Raw genomic sequence first — 26,078 nt, forward strand, 5'->3', positions numbered from 1 at the left:
TGTTGCGGTGTTCCCCCACACAATGATGTCATCAATGTACTGCAGATGTTCTGGAGCCTCACCCTTTTCCAGTGCAGCCTGGATCAGTCCATGGCAGATGGTGGGACTGTGCTTCCACCCCTGGGGCAGTCGGTTCCAGGTGTACTGCACACCCCTCCAGGTGAAGGCAAACTGAGGCCTGCACTCTGCTGCCAGAGGAATGGAGAAGAAGGCATTGGCAATGTCAATAGTGGCATACCACTTCGCTGCTTTGGACTCCAGCTCGTACTGGAGCTCCAACATGTCTGGCACGGCAGTGCTCAGCGGTGGAGTCACTTCATTCAGGGCACGATAGTCCACAGTCAATCTCCATTCCCCGTCAGACTTGCACACAGGCCAGATGGGGCTGTTGAATGGTGAGTGGGTCTTACTGACCACCCCTTGGCTCTCCAGCTCGCGGATCATCTTGTGGATGGGGATCACAGCATCTCGATTTGTCCGATACTGCCGGCGGTGCACTGTCGAGGTGGCAATTGGCACTCGTTGCTCTTCCACTTTCAGGAGCCCAACTGCAGAAGGATTCTCTGATAGTCCAGGCAGGGTGTTCAATTGCCTAATGCCCTCTGTCTCCACAGCAGCAATCCCAAATGCCCACCTGAGTCCTTTTGGGTCTTTGTAATAGCCATTCCGGAGGAAGTCTATGCCCAGAATACACGGGGCCTCTGGGCCGGTCACAATCGGATGCTTTTGCCACTCCTTCCCTGTCAGGCTCACCTCAGCTTCCAAAAGGGTCAACTGCTGTGATCCCCCGGTCACCCCAGCGATGGATACAGGTTCTGCCCCCACATGTCCCGATGGCATTAAAGTACACTGTGCCCCAGTATCAACCAATGCATCATATTTTTGTGGCTCTGATGTGCCAGGCCATCGAATCCACACCGTCCAGAAAACCCGGTTCTCCCGTGCCTCTTCCTGGCTAGAGGCAGGGCCCCTCTAGCCCTGGTTATCATTCTTTCCCTGGGCGTACATGCTCGAGGTACCCTCAAGGGGATCCGACGTATCATCCTCCCTTCTGTAATACCTGGCAGCTCGGTCACGGGAGGCTGAGGCTACTTTCACCTTAGTGGAACCCCCTCGGTTAGTGCCTCCCTCCTTGAGTTCACGCACCTGCGCTGCCAGGACAGAGGTGGGTTTCCCATCCCACCTTCTCATGTCTTCCCCATGCTCACACAGGAAAAACCACAGCTCAGCTAGTGGGGTGTACCCTCTCTCTCTGGCAGGGGGACGACAGGCTCTGACTTGGGGGCCTGTGACTCACACTGGTGCCACACTGACCTTCCTCATCTCCTCCCTCATCTCCTCCCTCATCTCCTTCATCTCCTCTTTGAGGTCCTGGACCACAGCAGAGACATGAGCTTTCAGTGGGCCATTGACCATACTGTCATAATTCCTGAGCTTGTTGGCAACAGAGCCCACTGTTTCTCGGGTATTGTCAGCATCAATTGTTGCAATGAAGGTGGTGTATTGCGATGGCCCTAGCCTTGCCAGGTTCCACATCATCTGTCCTGTGCACCTGACCTTATCGGGGTCATTATCATGCTGTCCATCCTTCCCAAAGAGTACCTCTAATATTGCCACCTCTCTTAGCTGTTGGATCCCTTGCTCGAGTATCTTCCACTGCATTCTATGATGATACTCCTGCATTCTTTCTTTGTGAATGAACCTTTCTCTCACACTCCTTAAGAGCTGCTCCCAGAGAGAAAGGGTTCCTGGCTCCCTCACAAATATCTGGTCCACACCTGGGTCCTGGGTCAATGATCCCAGATACCTTGCCTCACCACTATCCAGTTGCACACTTGTGCCCATAAGGTCCCAAACCCGAAGCAGCCAGGTGGTATAAGGCTCACGCCCCCTTCGCACAATGTCGTTTCGCATAGCACGGAGACTGTCGTGCGACAGGGACTCAGTGATGATTTCTGGCTCTGGCTCTCCTGCTGGTTGTGAGGGCCCTGGTTCCCCATCATCATTAACTGGTCGTACTGATTTGGTCTTACACTTCCTCCTTTGCACAGGGGCGACTGCTGCTGGCTGTGGTTGTCCTTGTGGTTCAGCTGAAACCTGGACGGTTGTAACATCCGTGGGTTCCACTGCTGCACCATCGGACTCACCCTCTTTGGGGCAGGGAGAGGGTTTTTCACTAGCTGAGGAGGTGTATTCCCTTAGCAATTGGCACATCTCCTTGCGCACCTGGCCCATCTCCTGGCAGATCTCCTTGCGCACCTGGCCCATCTCCTGGCATATCCCCTGGCGCACCTGACCCATCTCTTGGCACATCTCCTGCATCCCTTTTGCCAGTACCCCTACCCAGTTTGGGTAGTCCATTTCTGAGGTGGGCTGTTGGGCGGTATCAGTCTGTGGGGCAGGGTCTCTAGTGTCTGGGGCTGTGTCAGGCTCTGGGGCAGGAACGGGCTCTGGGGTAGGATCTCTAGTGTCTGGGGCCGTGTCAGGTTCTGGGGCAGGATCAGGCTCTAGGGTAGGAACTCTACTCTCTGGGGCCATGTCAAGTTCTGGGGCAGGATCAGGCTCTGGAGTAGGATCTCTAGTCTCTGGGGCTGGTGTCTGGGTAGTTATCCAAGCCGATCTCAACTTATCCTTGAGTGCTAAATAGAGTAGGCCTACCAGCAGCAGATGGTTAGTATTTAGAGGGAATTTAAACCCTTCGAAAATTGATGGGGTGGGCCCAAAGAACTGGTTGAGGGGTTGAGGGAAAACTTCCCCTGGTGTCATTTCCTCACAGAAGGTACCATTGTTAACATAACCCCAAAAACATGTGCTCAGTGTGTGATAGCCGTTTATCCATGTGCTCACATTCCGGAGGAAGTTAAAAACCCATGAATTCCTCACCTTCTCGACCCATAGCGCAAACTGGATAACAGCAACGGTAGCCTTAGTCAGAGGACCCATATTCAGGTAAGGAGCTGCAAAGGGGAAGAATATAGCGACGGCCACATGCCACCCAAACCAGGGTAAACTAGACCACATAGTGCTGCCTAACAAGGTTCCAATATCCAGCACACAAAATTAAGTTGTCCAGGAACTGTTATTCCTTTTTCACCTCTCTCTCTTAATGCCCTCAGGCCCCACATTGGGTGCCAAGATCTGTCTTGGTTTTGAAAGACAGGTGTCTGCTAAGGAAGGCAGAAGCCTCCCTTGAAGTGGCAGATATAACCCCTTTCCCGCTGAGTTATTATATTTTGAAATCAAGGGCCTTTAGGCAAAGATGTGGGAAATAGGAATAACATTTCTTTATTATATATATATATATATATATATAACCAGTCAAACAAAACAACAACAACTATGGCAGTAACAGCAAACACAAACCCAGTCTCAGCCCTCTCGGCTGTCGGGCCCTTTCCCCTCGGGTGCAGTTCCGCTCGCAGCCGGCAGGGGCGCTGGCGGCTCCCGGTGAGCAGGGCAGGTGCGATGGTTCCTCCGCGGCTGCAGGGGGCGCTACGGAGCGAGCTCGGGGAGCACGCGGCACCAGTGCCCTGGGATCCCGGGAAGGGATGGGACAAAGGCTTCACAAACCGCTGGGCAGCCGATCCCGGACTCTCGGGAACAGCAGGCTGGAACGGCAGGCTGGAGCGGCAGGCACAAACACAAATCCCGGGTGGCAGACGAGATGTATCCAAAAGGGGGAACCCCCCGGAGGTCCAGGCAGGCAGGGTGAGCACGGCTACAACGCAGCGAAAACTCGAAGCAGCAGCGGGGCAGGGCGGCCACAGCCTGGCCTCCAGCAGGGCAGGGAAAGCGGCTTTTGGGATCCCGGCGTTGTTTCCAGCAGAAAGAAAAACGGCCGAAGAAAAAGAACCAGCAGCTCCTTTCTTTGCAGCTTCTCTCTCCAGACACTGAGAGCGAACTGACCCCACACCCAGGTGTAAACAAAGGAGTAGCCAGGCCCGCCCCACCCCCCTTTTTGTCTTTCTTAAGTACAGCTATTTGTCCCCTAGCAACATGCATATGGGAGAAAATTCCTTTAACAGGAAAAAACTAAAACTAAACTAAAACCCCAACACAGGGCCAGTGCTCTTTAAGGTTTTTATAAATTATCTGGATGAAGGAGTTGAATGTATGTTAAGCTTTCCATTGATACTAAACTAGGAGGAGCTGTTGACTCCCTTCAGGGTAGAGAGTCCTTACAGAGAGATCTAGATAGTCTAGAGGGCTGGGCAACCACTAACCATATGAAGTTTAACAGGGACAAGTGCTGGATTCTGTACCTGGGATGGGGCAACCCTGGATGTATGGACAGACTGGGTAACAAAAGGCTGGTGAGCAGCGCCATGGAAAAGGACCTGGGGGTCCTGGTCAATGGCAAGTTGAATATGAGTCAGCAGTGTTCCCTGGCAGCCAGGAGGGCCAACCATGTCCTGGGGTGCATCAGGCACAGCATCGCCAGCAGGTCAAAGGAGGGGATTGTCCCACTCTGCTCTGCGCTGGGGCGGCCTCACCTCGAGTCCTGGGGGCAGTTCTGGGTGCCACAATATAAAAAAGATATAAAGCTATTAGAAAGCATCCAGAGGAGGGCAACCAAGATGGTGAAGGGCCTTGAGGGCAAGGTTTACAAGTTGCAGCTGAGGTCACTTGGCTTGTTCAGCCTGGAGGAGACTGAGGGGAGACCTCATCCAGTCCACAGCTTCCTCGAGGGGGGGCAGCATAAAGTAAATAAAATGGAAAGCTTGCTGATGTATAAAGCAGATGTTTTCTAGTGCTAAACTTCCATTGTCAATATGTGATAGCATAATATTTTAAAATATTGACAGAGGTATATTTTTACTTTTACTGTTTTTCAGTTGCAAAACTTCAGGAAGTCACATGCAGTTACCTTAGCTCACCTGATGCACAGTAGCCTGAAGAGCAGCCCTAAGCTAGAATATTGACAATATATGGATAGAGAAAATCTTGATGACCACAGTTCTTGTACCAAACTAAATTAAAACTCATTCAGCAATTCATCAGGAAAATAATAAAATCAATTCCTGAATTTAGCAGTTTTCAAAAATGATGAGAGAGTAGCTCATTACTTCAGCTGTGTAACTGCTTTTTAAACAGAAAGTTGCAATAACCTTTTAGTCTCAGGAAAGATGGGATAATTTGTGGATACATGAAGTAGGTAAGTATAGTTATGTTTACAAGTTTATATAAATAGGGTATACAAGTTGTACCTTGTGTATGACAATCAACAAGTGTTCCATGCTTTTCAAAGAGAATATTGTTAAACAAGAGATTTCAGGGTGGAGGATTGTCCTGCTTTTCAGCCAGAACAGAGTTAATTTTTCACAGTAGCTGTGAGGGGGCAAAACCTGGAGCCATGTGAGTGTGTCTAGGTTGTTATTCTATACCACTCAGATCATCACTGGGGGACAAAAGTAAGGAATTATTACTTCCAAGAAGGGTGCGTGACTTGTGGTTGGGAGAAAAAGTATGGGTGCAGAGGGTCTGTCTGCCATTTTGTTTATTGCCTCAGGCCGCACTTCATGTGTTTGGGCTCCATGAGAATTTTTTGGATGTAAATCATCCTCTTTTTGTATACTTTTGTTATTAATATTGTTGCTGTTACAGTTTGTTTCTTATCTCATTGCTGTTTCCAGTAAATTGTTCTTATCTCAACCCATAAACTCTGCCTTATGTCTCTCTCACTGGAGGCGCAGGGGGATGAGTGGCTTGTAGTTTTGGAGTGCCCTTCCTAAACCACGACAAGGGTGCAAAGGACTTGTGGTAAATCTTGGAAATGTACTTTGTATACAAAAGACAGAACAAAGCTTTTGGCTGTTAGTGTGAAGGGGGCTAATCATAGAGGGAACTGACCTTATTAATGGCATGGAGGAGGTGGAATGTAGCATGTTGTGAGACAGTATGTAAGTGATATGTAGCATCAAGTGGGGAAAAAGCTATGCCAAGTCTTGCTGTAAGATAGTGGAGTAGAAATGGAAGCTGGTTGAAGGGAAAAGATAAAAAGGTGGACTCAAAATGCCGAGAAGACAATTGTAACAATGAAGTATGCTGTAGCCTGTGAGAACAAAAATGGTCTGAAACCAGAATGTAAATTACACGATCAGTTAAAAAGAAAAAAGGATGCTGACAAACTGGAGGAAGTGTGACAGAGGGACACCAAGATGGTTGGGGGGCTGGAGCATGAAATGTAGAAGAATCTGAGGTAGCTGGGTTTGTTGACACTGGTGAAAAAAAAGCTAAGAGGGCTTGAAATGCTGCCTTTAACTAGGTAATGAGTGTTTATACAGAGGATGAAGACAAGCACCTCTGAGGTACGCAACAAAAGAAGCTACAGTTGCAGTTGGCAGTAAGGGAAATAATGTTTGGATTCAAGGGGAAATAAATTCTCAGTGAATTTCCATCCTTGGAGATATTCAGAAATACAAAATTTTCCATTGGTATTTATTGCAGATCTTTAAAGAAATGTTATAGTTGTGCATTGGTTTACTTAATGTGTATTAAAGAATTTTAGAGGTGTTTTAATTGTCCTTCAAAGCCAAAAAAGAGGCAAAAATGGTGTGATGTCAAATCTTGTGCAAAATCGGCTACTTAATCAACAGGTATATTTCTTGCCAGTTTTGTTTTATAAAGGTTATGAATCATCTGAGAATGTTCAAAGACAGAAGGGCAAGATTAAAAATTGAAAAAGACTCCTGAATTGAATAGATTTTGATCCAGTGTTTAGTCACTAAGTTTTCAGCCTGGTTAAGATCCAACCTAATTAAAGAAAGAAAAGTCTTTAAAATGTAAGTAATTTAAGTACACAGTTGCTTTTAGAAAAGGATAATGCTACTACCAACTAACATAAATGACAGTCAAGAAGTTGAAGAAAACTCAAGTTACGACTTCCTCTCTGTCACAACTGTTTTGTTAACAAATATTACCGCAGTCCTAGGCCCTAGGGTATATCACTGTGTCTCGCAGCCATAGGGAGGAGGAGGAGAGAAGATCCAGCAGGCAGGAATTGTGCACCAAGATTGATTTATTTAATTATTTTACAAACTCTTCTATAGACTTTTTTCTTCATAGTCTAATTGGACAAGGATCAGCCACCCCTTGGGGGTGATTGGCTAAAATCCTAAAACATCCATTGTCAAAATATTTTTCTACTATACCATAAACAAGACTTTTCAAGGCTGCAGGTATTTGGTTGTTTACATAACTCTGCTACCTCTTCTGTGAGAGAGAAAAGTCTCTCACGGACTTAGAAAATAGCAAGAAAATCCTTGCTAGCAGCATTTTTGTATCCACAAGCAAAGATGTGTGTTACAACCTAAAATGCTTTCCATTTGACAGAGCTGACCTACCAAACCCTTTTAATAGCTCTTGCTCTTCTCTACATCTTTGAATACAATGGAGTGTATCTAATATCAGCTGCTGCTTGAAACGTTGAAAAGGCTGTGCTCACCAAAAAGAGCATAATTATAGATATACCTTTTGTTGCAATGGAAGTTGCATGAGGAATATATAGTACAGATGGTAAATAAATGTATGAAGTGCTGAAGTAGCTTGGGGTTTTCCCTTTATGTTTGAATTTCTCAGTTATGCTTAATATCATGACTGCTTCCAGGCAAAGTTAAGATTTTATAGTTTAATTCTATGTTCACTTCTGCAGAACAAAAATAATTCAGTAGCTCTCAGTAGTGTCAGAATCTTTGATGTTGAAAGGCTCATAAAGAAGATATTGTTTAAAAAGATGTAAAGGAGCAGTAATAAATTCCCTGAATAACTGGATTGTCCTTGACAGAAGTTTTAGCTGCTTTCTTTTGCAGAACTGGTGAACATAACTGCAAAAATAATGTGTATTTTATATAACTCAAGTTTTTGAAACATACAAATTTTTGGTTTAGATTTTTCTACCTTATCAGTTGAACTTGATCTGGTACCCCTTTTTAATGAGAAGGAGCCAGTAGTATCTTACATTGAAACCAGGTGCAAGATTTCTCTTCCATTTGCTTAAATTTAATCCCCATGTTTTAAGGCAACAACTGAGCTGTCTCAGCAGTAAGGCTCCTAAACCAGATTCTGTTTTGCATTAGTTCTCTAATGAAGTAGCAGGAAATACACTTTCCCATGGAACAGTGGTTTTTTTTGTTGTTTTTTTTTTTTTTGTATAGCTTCAATGGTGCATTGGGCAGTTTCCTTGAAAATCAGTAATTCTGAGATTCACATTTTTCTCTTTGCCTGAAATAACGTACACTTGCTGATCATCACAACATTTTGTAAATATAATTTCATTTTCTGCAAATTTTTGAGACGGGTTGTGTTGCCTTAATGAATAGGCTTTTTCTTGATGGTTAACTGATTTATTTGTGTATGAAGGATGTGATATGGCCTCATTTTAAAGAGTTCTTAGTGCTAAGGCATCTGAATTAAATATTTGAGATGCTATTTTAAAGTGGAGAATATTGTTTATAAGTGCTTTTTTATTTTTATAGAAAATAAAATTAAAAAGGAAAAGCTTCCTGTGCTTACAAGAAGGAAATGGCTTTAACAGGAAAAGATACTAATGCTGTTCATTCTTTTCAGGAAACTGTGTTCTAATGAATTTTCACCCTTTGCGATTCCAAGGTAGCAAGAAAAGTAAACATTTCCTGCTAGACATTCATGTAGTATAGGTTAGGGAAGCTGCATACTACCCATAGGTATCTGCTCTCTGCACATGGCTTAGTCTTGTTTGGTTTTGTTTGTTGTTGTTTGCTTGTGTTAATTCCTCGCCTCCCCAGGGAAGGGTTATTACAGGTGCAAAGCACAATTATGCTTTATGTTAGTCTACCCTTGTAGAAACTGTGGGTGCACACCTATGTTAGGGGGCATCTTTCCTTGAATCCCCAGACCTCATTTTCTGTATGCTTCCACCACCTTTATTGTGGCTTCTCTTGCCATTTACTGTGGTGTCACTGCCACTACTAGCACATAGGCAGCAGAGGCATCAGTGTCATTGTTATTGAATAGAACAGCAGAGGCCAAATCACTGTGACAATAGCCACAGAGGAAGGAGCTTGATGCTCTAAAATATTTTTCCAAAGGTTGCTTTATATTCAGAAGCAATTGTCACTTGGCCCAGTACAGTACTTTTCACTAAAATTTCTTTTGTTACAGTAGTTGTAGTGATTTGAGCAGCTACTATTGGAATAGCTTTAGGAAAAAACATCAAGCTAATACTGGTTTAGAAGTTATGCTAAATAATTTTTATCTCAAACTTTTTAATTTTTCACTTGCTTTGTCAGCATTACTCAGTCTGTTGGCTGATCGCTTTTTGAACTAAACATATCAATTTCACTAGTACACTGAATTTCATTTTTTGTGCTTCTGGGATTTCTGTGCTTTCTGGGATTTTTCTCTTTTCAAACCTAATTTTTTGTAGCCAGTATTGTAGGTGAAACTATTCTGTATATGCCATGAACTTTCTGGTTATAAATGTTGATGTGTTTCATGGGGTTTTATCAGTAATAATGAGTCCTCTCGATTTCTGATAATCCCCCTCACCTTTTCTCTCTGCCTCCCCCCACATGCTGCCCTCCTTTTTGGTTGTTCAAGTTAGCTTCATATCAGGTTTCTTGCATTACTATTTTAACCTTAGGCAGCTGCATCAGTGATTAATTACTGCTCACTTCCAATACTGACTTTTTCTGAGATTGAATTAGTGTTAAAATGCTTTATATTGTGATTGTGTATGCTTCTTTTTTCTATGTAACTTAAGTGTTAGACTATGTTTTGGCAACCCTATCTCCTTCCTTAGTAGTTTTCAAACTATTTTTAAAAGCATTTCATGCTGGAAACGTGTGGCAAAAGTACTGTCATTGTATCAAACTGTAGCTCTGGTATAGAAACCAGAAATTTGCCCTCTTGTACCTAAATCTGTCTGATGTACTCGATCATGGCATCTTATTTGAATGAGAACAAGAGGATAATAATTCATCCTCTTTCTGCCTCTCATTCTTTAAGCGTGGGAGTTTTTAATTTTTTTTAAGGACAGTTTATGGACTGATAACTAGCAGAGCTTCATATAGTATCTAATAAGAGTAGTAGTTTATTGCAAAATGTGGAAGCTTAAAACTGGTTGAGGCAAGGCTTCTTAAATTTATAATAGCATGTTTGCTGTTTTAAAAGAAGAGTTCACTGCTCACCTAAATTATAAAGTAGCTAATAAATGAGTTGTACTGGTTTACTTTGTGCAGCTGCAGAAATCAACTTTGAGCATTGTACTGTGTCAGTACAATGCTATTCAACATATAAGAAATTAAAACAATTTTTAAAAGTAGTTTCATCCTAACTAAAAATTTCGTAATATAAACTACATAAAACAGAACTGTATTTAACATGTTCTATTTAATACAATGTTAAAAAAAAAAAAAGCTATAGAGATTTGATATTTTAGCAGTTCTTTAAAATTTAATTTTAATCTATCTAATTTTATCTCTTTTTTCTCAGAAATATATTAGGTTAGTCATCTAAGGTAGCCAAGGTCAACCCACTACAATGTTACTTTTTAAATCTAAAGATATAAGTTAAAGAATACTCTGGAGTATGGGGAATGAAACATTGAAATGTAAATACTAAATTTCTGAATCCTGAGTTACTTATCTTTCCATTACTATTGAGCCTGTGTATTACTGCACATAAACAGATTTTTCCCTTTATTTTGTTTTCCAATGTTCTCATGAATGTACGTAGATAAGCCATGGAAGAACTGTTATTTTTGTTGAGGGGACAAGAATGTATTTCAACCAAGAGGAAAGAGAAAGGGGAGAAAATAAGATGGAAAAAAACCCCTTGTAGGTTGAGATAAGGCAGTTTACTAAAGCAACAGCAAAAGTCCTGTGTGCAAGCAAAGGGAAAAAAGCACAAAATATTTTATTCTCTACTTCCCATCAGTGAGTGATGTTCAGCCACTTCCCAGGAAGCAGGGCTTCAGCACATGTAGTGGTTGCTCCAGAAGGCAAACATTGTAGAATAACGAATGCCCTCCCTTCCTCCTTCCCCTAGCTTTTCTATCTGAGCTGGGGGGATGTTGGAGAGTCAGTGCTGATGCTGTGCCAGTGCTGCTCAGCAGAAGCTAAAACACTGGTGTGTGTGTTCTCAACACCTTTCTAGCTACCAATGCAAAGCACAGCATTGTGAGGGTGCTATGGGAAAATGAACTCCAGTTTAGCCAGACCCAATACGCTTTATCTCAATCCATGAGTTTTACCTTTTTTCAGATTCTCTTCCCCATCCTATTGGGGAAGGGGGAGTGAGGGAATGGCTTCATGGTGCTTAGCTGGGTTAAACCACAATACACTTTAAAAATCCCCAACCAGTGAGCAACATTTTAAATTTAACATTTCAGTAAGAATTTTATTTGGAATGTTAATTTCCAGTAAATGAGAATATATATAATTGACAAAAGGAAAGAAGACAACATACAGAAGTAGTGCTTTAAATGTGTAGTTATTACCTGTAGCATAAACTTTTTCAATATTACTGTCCTTGCTATCTTGGTTTCATTTTTTCTTTTATTGTGTATTATGTTATGATGATAGGTTTTCATACATTGCTCTCAATATCTGCTGCCCTTTCACTGTTTCCCTTTTTCAAAGGGGTTCTTTGTATCACTTCCTTTGTGCACTGTAGTTTTTTCCTCCCTGGAATGTCTTTTACAATATCTGATTTTTCTTATAAAGCAGCAAGAGTATATGTATATATTGAATATGCAAGTCTATCTTTGCATATATGTAAATTGGGTTTCTACTTCTCTGTTTGAACTGCAACAATGATGCATTGTTTAAAAGCTTTTCAATGCAACAATTCTTTGATTTCCTTAATTCAGCTAATATTAAAGTGTCCTGGTTTAAAGGACAGGTGTCTGCCAAGGAAGGCAGGAACCTCCCTTGGAATGGAAAATGTGACCCTCTTCCCTCCAAATTATTATAACTTTGAAATTACGGGGCTTTCAGGAAAAGATATGGAAAAAGGAATAACAGTTCTTTACTAGTATATATATATATGTAAACAAGGCAAACAAACAACAACAATGGCAGCAACAACAAACAAAAGCAGAAACCCAGTAACAGCCTTCTCTCGGCTGTCAAGCACTTTCCCCATTGTTGTAGTTATGGTCACAGCCAACAGGGGTGCTGTTGGCTCCCGGCAGGGCAGGGCAGGTGCGATGATTCCCCCGCAGCTGCAGGGGGCTGAATGGACTGCAGCAGGAAACCTCGGAGCAGTAGGCTGGAACAGCAGAGGCAGGCACACCCGGGGTGGCAAACAAAGTGTAGCAAAGACTCCGGAGCCATGCCAGAAGCCGCAGGGTGTTCTGGGTGGGTATGGGATGTCAGGTTAAAGTGTAGCAAAAAGCCCTGAAGCAGCAGTGGAAAACAGCGGGGCTGGCGGGGGATCGCTCCCTTGGGTAGCTCACCGGTGATGGCTGGTCCTGGGGTTGGGCCTCTGCAGAGAGGGAGCAGCCCGGTGGGGAGGGCTCCTGGCTCCTGGCGTAGCATACACTGGCTCTGGGCTCCCAAGCAAGCAGAGGAGCAGAGAAGCAAGCTGGCAAGCCCCAGTCACAGTGCTGAAGGAAAAGGGAAAAAAAAAGAAACATGGAAAAACTACAAGGCAACAGTATCTCCAGTCAGAGGCACTGCGCCGCATGGCTGCTGAGATGATCACCCCACTGGAAGGAAGCAGCAGACCCTTGCCCCCACCCCTCACAGAATTCCAGGTTGCCTCTCACCCATCATGATACTCCCCATGATACTCCCGGAGCTGGGGGGGGGGGGGAGGGAGGGAGGGGGGCAGTGGCCATTCGGGACACAAAACAAAAACCAAAACAAAAAAAAATGGATATGGGATAAAAACTATCCCCAAGACATAAAGTAACAGATTTATTTTTTCAGTCTAGAGGTAGAAATGCTGCACTACTACTGGTAGTAGCTACTGCACAAAGCTGATAATATAAAAGGTTCTAAATATTGATAAATTACTCTTGTTAGAGTTGGGAATGAAAAACCAAAACACAACAAAACTTGTATGTTTTGACTTGTCTGGCTTGTCAAACCCTTAATTGTTGCATGATATTTTGATATTTTGTGTGAAATAACATATCTTGTCTTGAGCTGTCAATTTTTTTCCCTAACTGCTTGATATTTTGAGCATTCTTCCTTTGTAACCTTCTTTGACTGCCCTAGACAGAGCAACCACATCCCTTCTTGACCTTTGTTTTGTTAGCTAAACAAACCAGCCCCTTCTACTCTCCTCTTGGAAAACTTACTCTTTCCCTGACCATCCTAGCTGTCTGCACTTGTTCCACTCTTGGATCTGGATCTTGCCAGTTCATGTTTCTTATGTATCTGTGGAGAAGGTTTCTAATTTAAGTGTCTACTTTTGGAGGGATTTTTTTTCCATTTAATATCTGTATAATTACTGTAGCAGCAATACCAGGAAAGAACTTGCATTATTAGTGACTGATGTTTACAGCTTTCCCAGGTGAACATGAAGAGAAAGTAAACAGATTCCTGCCCTCCCCCCTTGTCTTTGTTTTACATATGGAATTTCCAATAATACTGAATAGTTATGTGACCTTAATCAGTTTTGATGCAGTTTAAGTCAGGAGAGGAGAGCTCTTTGGACATGGTTTTTTTCTTGTATGTATAACTTATGTGTGAAAGGTGTTCTTTAACTTCTTACCTTTAAATGAAAACTTAAATTCTAAAAGTGTTGTTAGCTCTTGTGGGTTTGCTGTTGCAGACTCATTGTGGTAAAAGTTAGGTCCCTTTTTTTTTTTCTTTAAGAATTGCTTATTTATGGAACTAAGAAGCAACTGAAATTCTGTATTGGTATTTATTTCAGGTAAAGAAGCTTCAGTATCAAGTAGTGTTTGAAACTGCTCTGTGTGTTTGAAGGCTGTTTTCTCCTGGATTAAAAAAACCCCAAACACAGCAACCCACACAGCATATATCTATCTGCAGCAGTTTCCTTAACTAGATTTCTGCACCTGTAATGTACTATATTTTTAACAAACAAAGGTAATTTAGTGGTGGGAATGAGCCTGTGGCAGGTGCAGCAAAGCAAGTTAACTCATTGTCAGTTCTGTTTAATCTCAGTGTTGGGTGATGGTTTTTTTGTTTATTGGTTGTATTGTCCCTTGTCACACCACCCCACCCCCACCCCAAATAATTTAGTTTTGTGTAGATAGGGAAACACTGAAAAGTTAACTTCACTGGTTCATGAAAACTTTATGCAGGAAAAATACTTAGAACATTATTTCTTTGTTTTGCTTAGAATCTGCACATATGTATTAGCAGTGGTGTTATATGTTGTCATTGGTGTGGCATAAGAAAGAATGAGATAAAGATTATTAAGGAAATGCCAGTGATATTTTGGTTTATATGTATTGTATATGTAATTTGCAAAACTGTTGACTTGTAAAGTAAGTATAAACAAATCACTATTTCAGAATCTTAAGTAAACAACATAAATGCTGACCAAAGAAGTCTTACTATTTCATGAATTGTTAACACAGGAGCCTGTCTATTATAGGTAAATGTATATACAGCAAGTTCCTTTAATTTATTTTGTTTGTCTTCAGAAAATATCATGCTCAATTTTTTCATTTCATTAGTATAACAATAGTGGATTGTAATGTGTGGTGTTTGTAAATTTTTGTTGTTTTGGAAATACAGTTCAAATTATTGTGATGATCTTTTTTGGGGGGGAGTTGTTGGTGGTTGGAATTTTTATTGTTCTTTTGTTTGTTTGTTTTAAATATTGTGGACTTCCTTACAATTGGGATCTTTATAGTGAGTGAAAACTAGATGAACAAATTCCTTTTCAGTAGTTGAATATAAACTATGCTGTTTTCCAGGACATAAACAAACTAGTTCAATGGTGACTAAACCTTTTCTTTCTGTGGAGGGGGTGAAACAGTTCCTGGTAATAGTTTGACCAGAGAGTGCTTAATATTAAAGAGATATTTTCAGATAAATTTTGAAATACTACTATTTTTTAAATTGTCCTGGTTTCAGCTGGAACAGAGTTAATTTCTTTTCAGTAGCTGGCACAGCGCTGTGTTTTGGATTCAGTACAGAATAATGCTGATAACACACTGATGTTTTGGTTGTTGCTGAGCAGTGTTTACCCTGAGTCAAGGGCTTTTCAGTGTCTCAGGCTCTGCCAGGGAGGAACTGCACAAGAAGCTGGGAGGGAGCATGGCCGGGACAGCTGACCTGAACTGGCCAAAGGGATATTCTGCACCATAGAATGTCATGCCCAGTATATAAACTGGGGGAGTTGGCTGGGAGAGGCCGATCACTGCTCGGGGACGGGCTGGGCATCGGTCAGTGGGTTGTGAGCAACTGTATTGTGCATCACTTGTTTCTCTTGGGTTTTATTTCTCTCTCTTTTTTATCTCCCTTTTCATTACAATTAGCAGTAGTAGTAGTATATTTTACTTTATTTAAATTATTAAACTGTTCTTATCCCATGTATTTTTGCCTTTTTCTGATTCTCTTCCCTATCTACCTGGGGTGGGTGGTGGTGGGAATGAGCAGCTGCGTGGCACTTAACTGCTGGCTGGGGTTAAACCATGACAAAAATATACTAAGATTTTGTATTTGTCACTTTGCTTACTGTTTGACTTTTGCAGCTGTAAATTATTCCTTTTGTTTTTGCTAACTTCTTATATGAAAAATATCTCCTCCAAAACTGAGAAGTGAATATAGTAGCTAATTGCTTAAACTGATTATGGATTAGGTGCGGTCCACTGCATTATGAGCCAACTGAAGTTTTGTTGCCAATTTTTGCATTGGTATCGTATAACCTGAGCAAATTGTCTTTTGATTGCCTTATGTTGCATCTTTTTTGGTGACGGGCTCTGCTTCTGAAACCAGAAGCTTGCCTTTTGATTGCCTAATGCCATTTGATATTTAAATTCTACATTCTTCTACCCACTTTTGACAAAATTTACTTACTACACATCTGAGATTATGGTCTATGTTTCATTTATGTTATTGAATTTAAAATTATTTTAAGTAAACTGAGAGTTTTAATTTGGTTTTGTGTTTTTTTGTTTTTTTTGTGTGTGTGTTTTTTTGTTTTGTTTTGTTGTTGTTGTTTTTTTGGGTTTTTTTTGTTTTTGTTTTTTAGTGCTTGGGAGATGGGAAGTAATGATAGCTGGCACCTGAACTAAAATATCTGTGTAGTCGCTACCATCCCAGAACTTCAGGATGAATGGGGATATGCCTCATGTTCCCATCACTACTCTTGCAGGGATTGCTAGTCTTACAGACCGTAAGTACTCTTTTTTTTTTGTCTTTGCTATGTTCCCTTCTACCTCTTCACTAAATATACATGCATTTTCAAAATACTAAAAATAATTTTGTTTTTAAAGTTCTTAAAAGTAAATCTGTTCAAAATCAGATTTGGTATTAAAATATTTCTCGTCCTTGCTAGAATTTTAAAAATATATTTGAACATAATATGCTAATTGAAACATGAAATGTAGGTTAAAAAAAAAAGCCCTTAAATAAACCCAAAACATAAAATATAGGAATTCGTTGTTTGGAATATCATTCAGTAACATATCTGGGAACCCCACAAATATAGAAAAACATATAAATGACGAAATACTTCTCTAAAACATACATATCATCATCTTCACTGGAGAGAGAGAGGTTATTAGACTGATGTTCAGATAGAGAGTTGTGGAATGTTCTGAATATACTTGAAACCTAGTTCCTTAGTTTTGGACAAAGTACAAAAAAAGTTGCTCTAATTAACAAGTGCAAAGAGTAGCTGCTAGAATGGAAATAAGCAGCTGAACCTATGAGGCTTGTTTCTTGGCTGTGAGTAGATGAGGTGTGCGTACTGTCTTTAAATATGTCAGGAAGACAAAATGCAAGGAAAGAGAAAGAACTATTTACATTAAAAGCTGATGCTGGCACAAAACCAAATGCTTATAATCTGACCAAAAATAAATTTCTAGTGGAAACTTAGAGGAGATTTATCATTACTATAACGAAGTCCTAAAACAGCCATTCCTATAAGAGAAATCAGGAGAAAGATGCATCTTTTTTTATAAAGTGTAAGCAAGAGTTTATAGCTCAGTTGGCTGTCTGAGGATAACTGGACTTAGTGATCCAAGTGCTTATTCTGAGCTCTTGTTTTATTATTATGCTGTTGAAATTTGAAGACTTTTCAAGAGACATTGAAAGTATATACCCAGCAATTGAATTTAATTGCCTATAGTAAAAAAAAGCAAATTAATTCAATGAGGGGGAAAAAAACACTTCATGTCTTTCTGATATTCTGAATTATTAAATTGGAAGATGCTGCTTATGTATTTATATGTGTATATATGTACCATTATGTGTGTATAATAATGGGCCATCAGGACGCAAATCATAGGTTTCTGGGCTATGGACAGTTTTCTAGCACTAATTATTTGCAGGTATGGTTCTCAAGTGAAAATACTTAACTGGTAGAAGTCACTGGCCAGACTCCTGGTGCAAGAGTTTCTTAAAACACTGAATTACCTTTGGTGGGATTAGCCCTTGTGTTAGGTGCGTTTGCTTCTTTCTCTGTCATATTTCTCTGATGTTCAGAAACTCAGGAGTGCATGAAAGAGAAAGGCATGTCACTGCTTCACCTTATTTCTCTCTATGTGAAAAGAAGGTATTGGAATTGACAAGTCCTGTTGCCCTAAAAACATGGAGGACGTGATGAGTAGAGGTAGTAGAGTAGGCTTAATTAACTAGCTGAATTTATACTGTTTTAATAAATGTTTTGCTGATCTTTCTAATTTTTCCAAGTTTCAAGGCACATTCAAGGTAATTAATGCAAGTAATGTAGTTGTCAGGTTTCCTTTCTTAATCACATGAGGGAGTAAGAAGGTGTCCGTCTTTGTATGCTCTTGTTTCATGAAATGATTCTGAACTCCTTTCTATTTTCTGATAACAGTTTTGAACCAGCTGCCTCTTCCATCACCTTTACCTGCTACCACAACAAAAAGCCTGCTTTTCAATGGACGGATAGCTGAAGAGGTGAACTGCCTTCTGGCTTGCAGGGATGAAAACTTGGTTTCACAGCTCATCCACAGTCTCAATCAGGTGTCAACAGATCACATGTATGTAATTTGAACTTCAGCTATATCAGATCACCATCCTTATTACTTTAAATTAAACTGAACTGAATTGAGAAGGGTGTTTGTATCTGAAAATTAGAATGTGCAGGTTTTTTTATTAGGCTAGCTTAGCAGATTACTGCTGTATAAGAATTAATTGTTTCTGTCAGAATGCTAGTAATTGTCTGACAGCCCTTATGCATAACTAATTTTTTTTTTTATAGATCTGTTTGTTCCATTCTTGCTAGTTAGGAGTACAAACTGTGATATTGATTGTGCAAAAGTCATTTGTGTTCCACTTTGGTTAATTATGTACACTGACAAATTATATACACAGTATTACACAAAAAGATACTTTTTTGAGACACCCATGCAAGATCTATGTCAGTTCTGATTAGATATTGAACTTAAAATATTTAAGAATTGAACCAGCAAGTATTTTGGTTTTTTCATTTTTCACTGGTGTCCTCTGAATTGTCTTATGTGGACAACCTTATCTTTTTCCTATGTGTTCCAATCTATTATTTTGATCAAATGAAAGTAGCTCTTCAAAGTCATCAATGCAAAGAAAAAGTGAAAATATGGATGCATTTATAGAAAATTTTTGAAGGTTCAAAGGGAATCCTGTAATGTCAAAGATATGCCAATTTCCCTTTCTAAAATAAAAGATTTTCAGTGTTGGGCTGCAATGTGAATGTTATGCATTTATGCATAACTTATTTTCACTCCTACAATAGTACTTTCTGGATGTTTTGACAAAGTATTCTTCTTTTATGGAGAAGATCACAATACAGAAATGGACATAGGAAACTTTATAGTAGTCTGAAACTGACAGCCATGTATATATAAGTGCTTATTAACAGAAAATAATTTTGAAGACTAGTAGGAATACCTTTTCTGCCATTCCTTTAGCATGAGAGGAAAAAAGTAGATTTAGAGAACAGTGGTGCAGTGCAGATTTGGTGGGGTATTTTCTATATTTTAACAGTAAAATGCTGTCTTTTGATTTGGTTTTGATTGGTTTTGGTTATTTGGGTTTTTTTACTCGGCTCATGGTTTCTTATAATTTGATAATGCATTTGCCTCTTTATTTGCTTACTTCCACAATTCCAGAGAATTGAAAGATAACCTTGGCAGTGATGATCCAGAGGGAGATATACCAGTCTTGCTGCAGGCTGTCCTGGCAAGGAATCCTAATGTTTTCAGGGAGAAAAGCATGCAAAACAGATATGGGGTACAAAGCGGTAAGGATTTTTGATTGATTATTGATTGAGTTTTATGTTGTTCTGTAAGTTTAGGAGGCTGATACTAACCACAAATATGTAGAGAGCACAACTGTGATATTTATGCCTTACCTTGTATTTGATAATGATATAAAGCTATGTATCGGGACATCTTCTAAGAGTGATTGTATTAGAATAAGCACAGAAATGCACTCTACTAGGTCTTTTTGTAAAAAATAATGTTGAATTTCTCTACAAAGTTTAATTTCTAGGATGAGTGGGTTTTATTTTAAAGTAATTTTTTTTTAATTTCTTTATAGGTAGGTTTATATATTTGTCTTAGTAAATAATTGAAGTTGGGAAAAGATACCTTGTTCTATATTGAAAATCTGTATAATTAAAGTATATCACCATAGTGGTAGTTTTTAATAGTTCTGGGGTAAAGAATAAGGTTGAATGAACCATATGTAACATCTACTTGCCATTCCTCTTCTCAGCAATTTGTGATGCCCTACAGATTTTACTGTTTTGATAGCTAATTCTTTTCTGAGGTTTAGTGAGATATACTGCTGGATAGCAAAGATGGAGAAGGGGAGAGACCAAGCAAAGGATTAATCAGACAGATTCTACTTGTAGATCTGGAGACTTCTTCATTTGCACATGAAATATTTTCTTTAAATACTAAACTAAGAAATGAGTAGGGGGATTTTCAGTTTTCACAATGTGAGGATAAGGCTTTGATAGCATTGTAGAGATATAAATAGAAGTGTTACTGGAGACCACAGGGAATAGAAAGCGTTAGGGTGTTTTTGGAGGGGGAAAGATAATAAAATTAGATTATTAAGTTTGTTCACCTAGGCTAGTGAGTAAAAAGCAATACAACATTTGAAAAGAATTTGCTAAGGACAGAACACAATGTTCCTTGAAAGAATGCAGAAATTTCCAGGAATGAAAATGTGAAAGGCAATGCTAAATATTTAGTAGGTCATTGATACATATATCCTGAAATTTAAACGATGAAAAGAGTCTCCAGGGTCTGGGTTTGGAGGTAGCTGTTGCAGAGTATAATTTTTCCAGCTGCTGAAAGAGTTTTGACTGTCTTGACAGTTTTTTGCATAGTGGTTCCACAAAGAACATATACTTGTCCTGGTTTTGGTTTGGATAGAGTTCATTTTCTTCTTAATAGCTGGTACAGTGGTGTGATTTTTTGATCTAGTATGAGAATAATGTTGATAACACATTTTCCCACCAGTTTTGTAGAGTAAAATAATTCTTTTCCAGTGCAAAAGGGAGGCATTGTTTATGAAATTATTTGTGCCAGCAGAGTCTTTTGAAAGAAAGAAAATAAAGCAAGTTAGTTTCTTTCTAATTTTTGCTAATTCTGTGCTTCAGAGGGGGAAACACTTTTGCTGCTTGATTCAACAGATTAAGAATAATCCTTATTGAAATAAAACCACCTATCTTTAGTAAATGTGCTTTTGCCTATGCTTGAAGGGAGGTACTAGTACAGAATTAAAAAATGATTAAACATAAAAGAATAGTTGATGCTATTTTAATAAAGTTAACAAAGTGCTTTCAGAGAACCAAAAGAGATCAGACTTTAAAACTTCCTTGAATACTTAATTTTATTTTACATAATTCTGAATACTTGTACCAGTGCAAACATTGCAATGTAAGTGTGAAATTGGAAACATTGAAAGAAAGGGGGAAGAGGAGAAAAGTATAGCTGTACACAAAGTATTTTGAGAGGAAGAAGGCCCTGTAATGAATGTTTGGAAAAGCTAGGTGAAGTGTGATTTTATTTTCTATGGAAAAAGGCCACACTCTTACCTGGAAATAGGAGGATCTTTAAGATAGATGCTGGCAAATTGTGGCAGCCATGTTAGCTGTTAGTACATCCCATTCAGATCTCCAAGGCCAAAGGAGGGTATACTGATGTGTTCTGGCAGCAAAGGTTGGGCTTTCTTCTGCTTTCTGAACATATTTTGTAATTTCTGTGGAGTCATGATTTGTAGAACACTTGAGAGTTTGGTAGAGATCTTATGTAATGCATTTTGCCAGCCATAAGAATGAAATTTAGCTTCTTTTCTAGTATTTCAAATTAATCTCTTCTGGTTTTTTTACTGTCTTCTTTCTGAATATTGTCCTTTTGCCTTCTGTTGAGTCCAGCATGTGGTGAAGTCAGTGCTGGGTACTGTGATCCAGTATTTGTAATGCCCAGAATTGAGAAGGAAAGAAGGCAGTGGGACCCCATGTCTATTTACTCCGCCTGGGGTGGGCCTCTGCACAATGATCCTTTGAACGTCAGTCCCAGCATTAGTATGGACAAACTGAACTCAAATTCATTTCTTCCAGCCTTCTTTTCTAATGCAAGAACAGAAAAACCACATGGTTAAAGAATTACATTCAATGTGGAATAAAATTCTTGGTTCAGTACAATTTGTCAGGAAAAAAAGGCCTCTTCAGGAACTTAAATATTATGTATTGAATACTTGTGAATATAAGGTAAAGCACAAGCAGAATTCTGTGCTGATGTTTTTTCCACAGTCATACTGATTTGTAGCTCAACACTAAATTTAGAGCAAGAATTGTTTTTAGTTATGATTAACAAATAGTGCAAGAAAGATGTATTATTTGAATACTTGTTTTGTAGCCTGGGTGAACCACCCTCCCCCCCAAATTGCTGGCATATTTTGTCTCAGGTAAAGTAGCAGCAGTGTTCAAACCCTTATTCCATGTCTTTTGATAATAGTCCCATTGTTAAAACAGAATTCATACAGATAAGGTTTTTAATTAGATTTTTCAGACTGTTTTCTATTACTAGGTTGTCTGAACAGACTGAGTCACATCACTGCAGCATCAGTACAAGGGCAACATGTTAATTTTATTTCAGACCTTTTTAATCAAATGACAGAGAAAGTTCTGGGTGCTATCATAATTATTTATTTAAAATTAGGCTATTATTTAATTTCAGTTTTCATAATATTTTTTTCTCTTCTCAACACTTTGGCTTTGTCTTTCAGCAGATATCTGTTAGAAGATCAGCTAAAATAACATATTGCAATAGGTTAGTCTTCATAGCATAGCTTAGGACAGAGAAAGGACTTAAAATTCACTTTAAACTATTTATTTGTGCATTTTTGAGGATTAAAATCTTATGCATCTTTCCCTAAACATCAGTTGCTTTGATTGTTTTTTCATCTAGAGAAGAATTAAAATGCACGTGTCTGTAAAAGGGAAAAACTTTGTAGACGTATGCTTTCAATAAGAATGTATATTTAACTGAAAAGTTGCCTCTTGGTGAGCAGTCCTTGCTTAAGCATGCATGATGCTGTAATACAGTGTCTATGTTTGAAAGACAGGTGTCTGCTAAGGAAGGCAGAAGCCTCCCTTGGAATGGCAGATGTAACCCCTTTCCCTCCGAGTTATTATAATTTTGAAATCAAGGGCTTTTAGGCAAAGATGTGGGAAATAGGAATAACAGTTCTTTACTCTCTCTCTCTCTCTCTATATATATATATATATATGTATATAACCAGTCAAACAAAACAACAATAACTATGGCAGTAACAGCAAACAATCACAAACCCAGTCCCACCCTTCTCGGCTGTCAGGCCCTTTCCCCTCGGATGCAGTTCTACTTGCAGCCAGCAGGGGCGCTGGCGGCTCCCGGTGAGCAGGGCAGGTGCGATGGTTCCCCCGCGGCTGCAGGGGGCGCTCCGGAGCGATCTCAGGGAGCACGCGGCACCGGTGGCCTGGGGTCCCGGGGAAGGATGGAACAAAGGCTTCACAAACCGCTGGGCAGCTGGCCTCGGTGTCCGGCCGTACTCTCGGGAACAGCAGGCTGGAGCGGCAAGCTGGAGCGGCAGGGACGAGCACAGATCCCAGAGGACAGATGAGATGTATCCAAACGGGGAGCCCCCACGGAGGCCCAGGCAGGCAGGGCAAGCACGGCTACAGTGTAGCGAAGGCTTGAAGCAGCAGCAGCGGGGCAGGGCGGCCACAGCCCGGCCTCCAGCAGGGCAAGGAAAGCGGCTTTGGGATTCCGGCGTTGTTTCCAGCAGAAAGAAAAATGGCCGAAGAAAAAAGAACCAGCAGCTCCTTTCTCTGCAGCTTCTCTCTTGGGACCTGAGATCGAACTGACCCCACACCCAGGTGAAAACAGAAGAGTAGCCAGGTCTTTTGTCTTCTCTTAAGTACAGCCATTTGTCCCCTAGCAACATGCATATGGGAAAAAATTCCTTTAACAGGAAAAAAACTAGGACTAAACTAAAACCCCAACATACAGTTTAATCATACAAGACTTTTTCTGTGATCTTGAGCCGTGTTTTTATATTCTTTGTCATTTAGTAAGAATGCTAAAATGGATTTATGCATATCACTTTTTTCTGAGCAAAAAAAATTACGTTCAAGACTAGGATTGTATGTTAAGGATAGAAAGCTGGCCAATATCCCCGAGTGCTGTGCAGCCCTTCAGAAGGACCTCGACAGGTTGGAGAGTTGGGAGAGAACTGTCTGAAATTCAACAAAAGTAAATGCAGGGTCCTGCACCTGGGGAAGAACAACCCCAGGCACCAGTACAGGCTGGGGGTGACCTGGGGGTCCTGGTGGACAAGTGTGTGCCCTTATGACAAAGAAGGCCAACAGAATCCTGGGATGCATTAGGAAGATCATTGCCAGCAGGTCAGGGAGGTGATCCTGCCCCTCTCCTCAGCTCTAGTGAAGCCTCACCTGGAGTGCCGTGTCCAGTTCTGAGCTCCTCAGGACAGGAGAGACATGGAGCTCCTGGAGTGGGTGGAGTGGGTCCAGCAGAGGCTGTGAGGATGATTAAGGGACTGGAGCATCTCTCTGATGAGGAAAGGCTAAGGGAGCTGGGGCTGTTCAGCCTCGAGAGGAGACAGCTGAGAGAGGACCTCATCCATGTCTGTCAGTGTCTGCAGGGATGGGTCAGAGAATGGACTAGGCTCAGCTCAGGGGGGCCCAGCAATGGGACAAGAGGAACAGGCAGAAACTGATGCCCAGGAGGCTCCACCTGAACATGAGGAAGAACTTCTCTGTGCAGTAACCAAGCACTGGAACAGATTGCTCAGAGAGGGTGTGGAGTCTCCCTCACTGGAGATATTCCAGACCCATCTGGACACGATCCTGTGCCATGTGCTCTGAGATGACTGTTTGGGCAGGGAGGTGGGACCAGATGACTGACTGTGCTCCCTTCCAACCTGACCCATCCTGTGATTGTGTGAATTACTAGGATGATATTTTCTCAAAACTGAGAATTACCAACAATCAAAATTAAAGTTGCATTTAAAAGAAATTCTTAAGTATTTTAAGGTATGGAAATGCACAGTGGAGCCATAAATCTGCTGCTTAGTGATATGAACAATGATGTAAAAAATGTACAAGAAGATATTTTAGTGTTAATGGCCACAGACTAATTTCAACTCCTTTTTAGACTAAATGTTTGGGCTTATTTTTACTCCTTCCTCATTACATCATTACTAGACAGACTTGTTATCTGTCTGAAAACTTTGGAGACACTGTTGTGGTGAGGTATTTTTGTTTGGTTGTTTGTTTTTGTTGTTGTTTGGGGGGTTTTAGTGGGGGGAGGGGAGGGGGATGGGCACTGGGGACTTTGGGTGTTTTGTTTGGTTGTTTTTTTTTTAATCTAGATTGTCTCCCCAAACAGAGATAAAGAGGTGAGAACTGCCTGTCACAGAATAAGTTTTAGGGTTTTTTTAATGGAATTAAAATGTATTTTTATATTTTCTGTCACACTTTTTTAAACCAAAAGCATGTTTTAAATTTACGGAGGAGAAAAGAGATGTACTTTTCAAGTATTTTAGAAGTGCAGACTTTGTTTTAAGCATAAAATGAAACTTCTGCATAGTTCATACTTATACTGGCACATTCTGTCAGCTTTCTGTACATGAATGTTAAGGGTTAATAGTTTGACTAAGTACTACCTAGCTGTGGTGAGAGTGGCTGTGAGAGGTGAGTGGGCAGTGAGCATGCCAGGTGCTGCCTCCAACACCTCTGGAGTTTCCTCCTCACTTGCCTCTGTGCAAGGCAACCAGTGTTCATTTAATCAAATTTGGCAGGAGTTGAGTCCACTTCTGTTACTCTGGACAATGAAATGTCCTCTGTACTAAAGTATGGAGGTCTCTTATTTTATTTATTTATTTATTTATTTTTCAGCACAATATGAGAATTTCACTCCTGCTCTGGGCTAGTTTGTCTGGGCTAATATACTTGGAATGCAGCACTTCATACCTACCGGGAGGTAGTAATGGCTTAATTCCTGGGGGATTATTCCATCACTTCTTTGTTGGGGAGAGGGGGAAAGAAAAGAGGATGGCAGGGAGGATTTCTGAAACTAGCTTTGCTTATGTGAATATTGCAGTAATTGAAATCAGTGATAGTAATGCAAAGATTGATGACTCCCAAACACTCTGGATTAGTCAGCCATCTATCTAAACTTTGGTTTAAATATTTGCATTGCTGATGTGCTTTTACCCATGGCTTTGTATCACTTGCTGTGGCTTCCCAAGCTGCAGTGTGTATGTGAATTCTGATGCTGTTTTAGCTGCAAGGCATTCAATTCTATCATTAAAATCACCTGGTTAAAAGTCATATAAGTTCTTGTGTACCTGTGCCATTTCAACTTCCAGTGTTATGTGGTGGTTAGAAATTCTTTATATCTGTATGGAAGAGAGAAAACAGAA

The 26,078-nt window shown here is 40.5% G+C and overlaps 1 protein-coding gene across 1 annotated transcript in view; it reads left to right on the top strand.

The window, feature by feature from the left end:
• Window positions 1–16,158: 16,158 nt before the first annotated feature.
• Window positions 16,159–26,078, top strand: part of LOC116437440 (nipped-B-like protein) — a 126,544-nt gene continuing 116,624 nt past the window's right edge. Inside the window, exons 1-3 of the mRNA XM_032095084.1 lie at window positions 16,159–16,302; window positions 17,971–18,136; window positions 19,247–19,377. Coding sequence (XP_031950975.1) covers window positions 16,239–16,302; window positions 17,971–18,136; window positions 19,247–19,377 — 361 coding nt within the window. The 5' untranslated portion in view covers window positions 16,159–16,238. The remainder of the gene's footprint in view (window positions 16,303–17,970; window positions 18,137–19,246; window positions 19,378–26,078) is intronic.

This window comes from Corvus moneduloides, chromosome W (genome assembly GCF_009650955.1).
Source record: "Corvus moneduloides isolate bCorMon1 chromosome W, bCorMon1.pri, whole genome shotgun sequence".
NCBI lineage: Eukaryota > Metazoa > Chordata > Aves > Passeriformes > Corvidae > Corvus > Corvus moneduloides.